Genomic DNA, 8,714 nt, shown 5'->3' on the forward strand with positions numbered 1-8,714 from the left:
CCCGGGTCATCGTGGGATGCTTGGGGGCCACCAAGGGCCTCCTGCATGCAGAAGGTGTACAGATCTGAAGTCTGAGCCTGCCTCGGAGGGAGAGGAGGCAGCATTCCTGAGGCCCTTCTGACCTGGGCGCTGGATAGAATGGCACTCGGCTCCGCTGGCCTGATGCAGAGACAGGACCAGACGGTCAGGGAAGGGCCATCACGGGGTCCAACCGGCTGGGGTCTGAGGTGCCACAGGACACTGCTGTCTTAAAGTTGCTGATTCGCCGTGGATTCCCAGAGAGTGGCCAACATCTGCAAAGGCGCACAGCCCCAGGGTGGAATGTGCTAGAGCTTCAGCAGGGCAGGGGCACCTTGAGCATGGAGCTAAGACATGTCCGTCCCTGAGCCAGGGGAAGGTGAGCATAGGCAGTGGAGGTGGCAGAGTGGAGCCCCGATATCTTGTTCCGGCACCTTCCTAGGCCTGGCACACGGGGAGTGATGGATAAATATTTATTGAATAAGTTACAGAGGGAGCTCTCTTTCCAAATTCCTGTCCTGTAAAACAGGTAGGGACATACAGCGAAGTGGATGACTTTTGGAGAACAAAGCATACGGTAGGTGCTCAGCACCTTCCTTCCATCCCCAAGACGAGGCCATTGTTGACTTGGCAAGTTTATGTCCTAAAAGCTAGACTATGGGCTCTGGCAGCTATTTGGTAGAAGGAGCTGCTGTGCCAGTTCTGAGCCGAGCTTGGGACCCTGCCTGGCCAGGGAGGAACTCTGGGGTCTGTGACCCTGTCGCGGCGGAGGGGCAGGCCGGGGAGGTCTGAATGTCCCGCCAAGGCCCTGGCCCAGTGGTGGTGCTGCCGTGGGAGACCATGGCAGGGCTAGGCAGCCTGGTTCGGCAGGGCCCTGCAGCTACAGCCTGGGTACTCGGCCAGGAGGGCTGTGCGTGGGCAAGGACGCCTTGTCACCCGTGTGGCAATCACCAGCCTTGCCCCGAGGCTTTGCTCAGCCATCACTGGACAGCTGCCTCCCGGTGTGTCCTGGTCTCCGTGCCTCTCTGGGCTCAGGCACCCTTGAGCTCTCTCCCCCAGCCCCTTGACACCTCTGCGCCCTTGTGCTTCTATGTCCCTGTATCTCTTGGGTCTGTGGGTCTTTCCTTCCTTCTGCGCCTCATCCTGCTCCCCCATCGTCCTGCCCATCCCCACCCCACCCACTGCAGTCCCCTCCAGCCCACTGTGTTGCCCTTATCTGGGTCCAGCCCCTGCACAATTGCTGGGAGCCCATCCCCATGACAACGGGGCAGATGGCGGCTGCGATTAGCCTCTCTCCCTCCCGCCAAGGCTCAATCCGTCTTTGAAATTAAATCAGCTGCGATAACATCGACTGGCCAGAGGGAGGGAGGGCGGGCAGAGGCTGCCTGGGCCCCACCCACCCTGCCCCAGGCCCTGGGTGCAGGGGGAGAGGATGAGGAGGGCAGAACCGGCTTCCAGTGTGGCTGTGTGACCTTGACCAAGTCTCTAACCCTCTGAGCCTCAGTTTCCCCATCTGTAAAATGGGGGCAAATAGCCGTACCTCTTTCTTGCTGTTGGTGCAAGTCCATCGGGGAAATGTGCAGACAAAGCAGGGACTCGGTAGGGTTGAGAACATTGTCCCCGCCCCCAGTCCATGCAGAAACCAGACTCTGGGGGAAACACCCCTATGGGGGGTGATGCTGTCTGGCCAGGCCTGAGGCTACTCCTACAGAGAGGCTGCAGACCTGGCTCCCCACCTGTTCTGTGAACCAGGGAGCATCCCTCCCCAGGGCTTCGGTGCCCTGACTTGTAAAATGCTCCAGTGTCACTGGATCCTACACCAGAAGGACATGCTGGGTTGCCAGTTTGTCCAGCCAGCGATGGGGAACCTACTCCTTCCCCATAGAATTTGGGTCCCTTCAGACAGCGAGGGGCCCAGAAGGGATGTGGGGACCCTGGAGTGAAGGGTGGAGGAGGGGAAGCCTGCCTAAGTCTGAGGTCTACCTGCAAAAGTGGCATTTGAGAAGAGACGGGGGTGGGGAGGCTGTTGGTAGGAGTTAGCTGGGTGGGGCTGAGCAGGGAGGGGTGTTTCTGGCAATGGGGTCAGTATGTGCAAGAGTCCTGAGGCAGGACTGCAGCACAGAGAGTGAGGGGGACATGGGGAGATGCACAAAGACCTGAAGGCAGGTGTGGAGAGAGTGACACGTGGAACTCTGGGAGGAGGGTTCCAGGCAGAGGGCACAGCCAGTGCAAAGGTCCTGAGACAGGAGCATGACAGGTATGTGTGCAGGATGGTAAGGAGGTGGGTGAGGCTGGAGCAATGGGAAAGCCAGGGATGTCCTGAGGGCCAGATGATGCAAGGCCTTGTAGCTGCCATGAGGACTTTAACTTTTACTTTGAGTATCTCCTCAACTGTTTTTCACGAGATCCTTCTGGTTGCTGGGATAAGAACAGGATGAAGGAAGGGACGGGAGGAGGCAGGGAGACCAAGGAGGAGGCTGGTGCAATGCCCAGGGAAGTGATGGGGGGATCCAGGAGGCAGCAATGGGGGTAAGGAGCTACATTCTAAAGGTGGGCCCTTCACCACTTAGGAGCCCCTTTGAGGCTGGGCCAGGAGAGGGCCCTCCATGTAACCCCCCCACCCACTTGGGGCACTGTTGCATGAGAAGTGGAATGGAGCTGGACCCAGCCAGCTGGTCCAAGCCAGGGTGTGCCTGGCTTGTGGGGGCTCTGTGGGCCCTCCCCGGGATTCTCACCACTGCAGTCTCTGCACCTGGCTCAAAGCCAGGCCCAGAAGGCGAGGTTCCCTCAGCCAGACTATCCTGCTCCCACGGAGCTTGGTGAGGCCTCCGCAGGGAGGTGACTTGGAGCAAGGCTTCCAAGGAGGCATTTAACAGGCCCAAAGGAGATGAGATGGGAGGCTCAGGTGCAGGGACAGAAAGCACAAAACGTGGACCCTGGGCAGTCAGTGCCCGCGGGGTGGGTGACATGTGCAGCTGGAAAGGCCTCAGGGGCCTCGAATGCCCGTTTAGGGAATTGGACTTGATCTTGGGTGTACATCCCTAGTTGCACCTCAGCCTGTCCGGGCTTCGGCTTCTCAGTGTGGCAAATGCAGCTAAGGGCTGCGACAGGGCTCCGCCAAGCGGTCCAGGACCCGGCACGTGCCTCGCCGGGCACAGCAGCTGCCATGCTCGGCAGCCCCGGGAGGAGTTAGGGAAGGCAATGCCGTGATCTATCACAGGTCTGGGCTAGAGAGGGAAAGTACTGGCTTCATGTGCCAGGCTTGGTGAAAGGAAGGGAGTGCAGACGGTGCCTTGGCCCAGGGATCCTGAGGGCGTTTAGACACCAGGGTCCTGCAAGCACCCAGATCTCTGCCTTGCACCCAGCTCCAGGACCACGCGACCGCCTAGGCTGCTGGGCTGTAATTGGATTTGCCCAGCAGCTGTCGGAGCTAAGCGGGCCCACTTGATGCAGCCGCGGTTGGCCAGTAATTGGTGAAATTAGCAGGTCGGCAGGGGCACAGGTCAGGTGGTTAATGCTGTAGCGGGGGCTTTGATGAAGTTAGTCCCGTTGCAGGGCTGGGAGCTGGGGTGCAGCCTTCTGTGCGTCATGGGGCTCTCCTGTTCCTCTGGTAACGTGGTTAGGAGACCTCCAGCTGCTGGCCTGTCCCAGGGGCTCCTAGAGGCGGGACTCAAGAAACCCGAGGCTAAGCTGAGCCTGGAGGTGTGGCCAACAGCCAGGTCACCTACTGTGTCCTCTTGGCCAGGGCACTTGCAGCACCCGAGGGCCTTTGCAACCCCTAGAGATCTTGGGGTGATGCCCCTTGACTTCCTAGAAGAAGCCTTCAACAGTTTCCCCTTGGAGAAAAGCATCCAGGCCACCTCCAGGCTTCCAGCACTGCCTCCCCACCGCCACGATGGGTGTCCCTCGGCCTAGCTGTGCATCTGGAAATGGGGATGAATTCCTCCCAGGTCTATCTTTGACCAGGTCCCACCCTCCCCTCAAGGTTTATGGCCTCCCAGCAGCTTCTCCTCTCATGATCTCCAGAGGCTATCCTCTGAGCAGGCCCCTTGGTTCTTGCTGTTCCCTGGATCAGTGTGCTCCCACCTTCTTTCATTTCACATGGTTTATTGGACACCTATTACTTTCCAGGCTAGGAGTTGAGATGCATAGGTGAGCAAAATCTGCTCAGGTCCCAGCCAGATAGACACTCACAGCACCTTTCCTGGCCATGCCCACACTCCCCTCTTCCCAGCCTGGGAACCAGACACCCTGTCATTAATCAGCCTTGAACCCTGGCACCTGGAATCACCTCCACTTCTGGCTCCACTCCAGCCCCCAAGGAACAAGGAATTGCCAGCATGCCAATCCTTCAGAGACGCACATACATGCACACACAGGCACACATGCACACACGTGCATGCACACGCATACACACGCAGGCACACTGACCTTGGTTGCTGCAATTATTATGGTTATTGTTACCCTTATTATTATTTGAAAGGTAAATCCTTTGGAGTCAAAATACCCTGGATGAAATTCTGGCTCAGCCACTTGCCAGTTATGTGACTCGCATCTCTGTGCCTTAGTTTCCTCTTATGTGACATGGGTCAGTGACCAGTCTGGGACAGTGTGAGCATTAAATGGGACTGTGTGTATCTGCCTTCACCTCTTTCTCATCAGAGCAGGGTCTTTGCGTTTGCTGTTCCCTCGGCCCAGAAATGCTTTTCCCCCAGATAACTACATGGTCCGTGATCTCACTTTCATTCCCATTTCCTCCTCTGGAAGGCCTCCCAGAAGCACCCAACAAAACACTACTGTGCCCATGCCCTTGACTCCATGCTTCATCTATGAGCTTACCCGCCAGTGTTTCCTCTCTAGCATTCATTACAACTCAGGACAATGTTCCCTGGCTTTCCAGTAGCACATCTGCCCCATCAGGGCAGGGATCTGTTTCGCCCATTGCTACATCCCCAAAACCTAGAACTGTGCCTGGTATATAGTAAGTGCTCAATACATATTTCTTTTTTTTCTTTTCTTTTTTTTTTTTAAGGTTTTATTTATTTATCTGAGAGAGAGAATGGGAGACAGAGAGCATGAGAGGGAGGAGGGTCAGAGGGAGAAGCAGACTCCCTGCCGAGCAGGGAGCCCGATGCGGGACTCGATCCCGGGACTCCAGAATCATGACCTGAGCCGAAGGCAGTCGCTTAACCGACTGAGCCACCCAGGTGCCCCAACAATACATATTTCTTGATTTGCATTGAATTAAAAGTGCATTACCCATCTGTAACTTGGGATTGTTTCAAAATAAAAATATACTTAAACAATATTTTTAAAAGATTGGCACCCCGTCTGCCCACAGGTAATCAAGACTCAGCACTGTCACCCCTCCCATGACGGGAAAGCTCACTCCCCGTAAGGGAGTCTGCCTTGCTCTGACTTAGAGAAAGCTCCAGTTCCATAAGGCTGGGACCTGCTTCCTGTGACACCCTGCCCTTCCGTTGGCTCCTAGGTCTGATCCCTGGGCCTAAACCCATCTGTTCTCCTGGCCTGGAGGAGTCTTGCAGGGACTTGGGGACAGCAACTGGAATCCACATGGCTGCCTTTCTCCAAGGTGAGTCTTCCCAGCTTCTCCTAGGATGAGGTCTCCAACCTTCTCCCCACTCTAGCCACCCCCTCTGGACCCACTCCAGGCTGCTCCTGTCCTCCTGGGGCAGGGCCTGGAGCTGAGCACAAAGTGGGATCAGAATTCTGAACAGAAGAGCTATCCATTCCCTGAGGGCACATGCAACTTCCTAGGCATTTCCTCATTAACACCTTTGGTCATACAAACTTGTGGTCCACTAAGATCTCTAGCTCCATGTCCACACAGGGCTGACATAGCCAGGTCTCCCCAGCCTGACTTCCTTCTTCTCTTTAGAGCATAATTATGATATTCACTCCAGTCTCAAGAGTTGGGTCATCTTATTTCTGATGTGGGCAACAGTTCTGCATCTGCTCCCTTCCCAGCTGAGTGTGTCTGAGAATGTGAGGTCTGTGCCTTTTCTGGCTCCTTCAAAGCCTTAGTGCCGTATTGAGGACATAATGCCGAGGACAGGGCCCTGTGGCCCAGCTGTAGAGACCTCGCTCAGGCTCCTAGACAAACGCATCCGTGCATGCCCACACAAACACCTCAATACAACAAATATTTATTGAGTATCTACTATATCCATGCCTTGGGCTAGGGGCTGGAGATGAGCAAAAAACAGCATCAGAGCTCCTGTTTTGTTTTGTTGTAGACCTTATGGTCTACTGGGGCAGCAGACTGAAATCAAGCCATCCTCCACTTCTCTATGCCCCACAGATACGGTCAAAAACATGCTCACAGCGTCCGCACACGTGACTCTCAGGCTACACAGCCCCCCACCCAGGTAGGGTGACTTCGGGGTCATTTGGGAAATCACACAACACGGTCCCAGTCCTCAGAACACCTGCCAGGGGACCTTGTATGTGTCCATGGTCTTGTCGGCCTAGAGCTGGCCTCACTTTCTCTCCTATTTGTCCCTCTGTCCACAGTCCATAGAACTGCTCAAAAGGGGCCCACCACACTTTGGCTGGTGGTGCCCCCCACAAGAGCAGCACATTGATAGCCTGCCCTGACTTCCAGCCTGGGGGCCCAGCCATGAGCACTACAGAGGCAAGCAGAAGACTTCACCCCAAACTGCATTTCTGAACAGGACCCACGATCTCCCATCTCCTGCTCCAGCACCCACTTCCTCCCAGACAGTCAGTCTTGCTCTGGCCTGCCTGGGATCAGCACACATCCCCCAACACCCCAACACACGCACACACACACACACACACATCCCCCAACACCCCAACACATGTGCACACACTCACACACACACATACACACACATCCCCCAACACACACACACACTCACACACACACACCCCCCAACACCCCAACACATGCACACACTCACACACACACATACACACACATCCCCCAACACACGCACACACTCACACACACACATTCCCCCAACACCCCAACACACGCACACACACTCACACACACACACCTAGAAACATTCATTCTTCTAACAAATATACGCCTTGCCCCTTAGTGCCAGGCATTGCTCTAGACTCTGGGGATACAATGAGCGATGAGACAAGCACAGGCCCTGTTCCCTTGGACCTCCAGTAGAGTCACGGAGGCACCCACCTCTCAGTAGTCACAGACAACCCATAAGGGCCAGGGTGAAACAGGTGAGGGGCCTTTAGAGTGGGGTGGGTGGAGAACTAATTCAGAATAGTGGTGTTGGGGAAGGCCTCCTTGAAGAAGTGATGCTTGAGCAAAGGCCTCAAGATGAGTGGGCAGATACCAGGGAGAACAGCACGTGCAAAGGCCCTGAGGTTGTAAGGCATTTGGTTCAGTGGAGGAATAGAGGGTTGGCCGGTATGTCTAGAGCTCAGAGAGTGAGGGTTGTAGGAAGGTGTGCAGGGGCCAAGCCACCACGGCCTTCTGGTGAGGACAAGGCCTGAGGTCTTTATGCTTAGAGCAGAGGGAGCCACACAGGTTTAACAGCAAGGCAGGTGACGTGATGTAACTTGGGTTTGGCAAGTTGGCTGTGAGATGAATCACTGAGGGGGCAGGGGGCTGAGACATGGAGATGGATGATGATGCCGCTCTCCCATCAGAGAGCAAGCACAGAGGCACAGGGCTGGGTGCAGATGGACAGACGCCAGCCCTGACGACACAGACAAGAGAGATCACAAACCGCCCGCAGAACCACCCTTGCATCTCTCACTAACGCAGCCCGGGCATGGAGGTGGCACCCTCGGGCCTGAGCACACACGGTCCTGCGCATGGGGGCTGGGGCCCCAGCGGCCCAGCAGGTAGGTGCCCACGCCCCACACATCCGGCCAGCTGTTTCCATGAACTCACTTGGCACATTTATTAACCATCAGCCACGCTGGCGGCCTGTGCGGCGGGCGGCGGGCGGGTGGCCCCGGGCGGCCGGCGCTCACTTGTTGTCCACCCGCTTGAGGTGCTCCTTGCCGTTGATGGTCACCGACTTGAGCTGCCCGTCCTCCTCCACCTCCACGCGCTCCTGCCCGTTCTCCACGATGCGCTTGGTGGTGACCTTGTGTCCGTTGACCATCTCGGTGGACGACATCACCGACTTGAAGCCTGAGCTGCCGGCGCCCGAGCCGCCGAAGGAGGTGGACGAGAAGGTGGTGCGGCTGGCGCTGCCGCTGCCGGCCCGGCCCAGGGTGTCGAAGGACGAGAAGGCTTCCATGAAGGCCGGGAACTCGCCGAAGCCGGCCGAGAAGGCCCCCCTGAGGCCGTGGCCCCGGCCAGCGCGGTCACTGTTGAAAGGGGCGTCCCAGAAGTCAAACGAGAAGGGGTCCAGGCCGCCGAAAAACTCGCGGAAAATGTCCTCGGGGTTCCGGAAGGTGTAGCCCGAGTCGAAGGGGCTGCTGTAGGGGGTGCTGGCCCCGCCACCCGCCCGCCAGCTGTCGCAGCCCGCGCGGTCGTACACGGAGCGCTTCTTGGAGTCGGACAGGACCTCGTAAGCCTCGGACACCTGCTTGAACTTCTTCTCGGCCTCCTCCTTGTTGTCGGGGTTCTTGTCGGGGTGCCAGCGCAAGGCCAGCTTGCGGTAGGCCTTCTTGATGTCCTCCGGGGAGGCACTCGACTGCACCCCCAGCACTTCGTAGTAGTTGGCCAT

General features: G+C 57.0%; 1 protein-coding gene across 1 annotated transcript; it reads right to left on the reverse strand.

The window, feature by feature from the left end:
- Positions 1-7,922: 7,922 nt before the first annotated feature.
- DNAJB8 (DnaJ heat shock protein family (Hsp40) member B8) lies at positions 7,923-8,714 on the reverse strand. The gene has a single exon (XM_034997562.1). It carries the CDS (start codon positions 8,712-8,714, stop codon positions 8,007-8,009), a length of 708 nt encoding a protein of 235 aa, XP_034853453.1. The 3' UTR covers positions 7,923-8,006.

This window comes from Mirounga leonina, unplaced genomic scaffold, assembly GCF_011800145.1.
Source record: "Mirounga leonina isolate KUSES-001 unplaced genomic scaffold, KU_Mleo_1.0 Mir_94, whole genome shotgun sequence".
NCBI classification, from domain to species: domain Eukaryota; kingdom Metazoa; phylum Chordata; class Mammalia; order Carnivora; family Phocidae; genus Mirounga; species Mirounga leonina.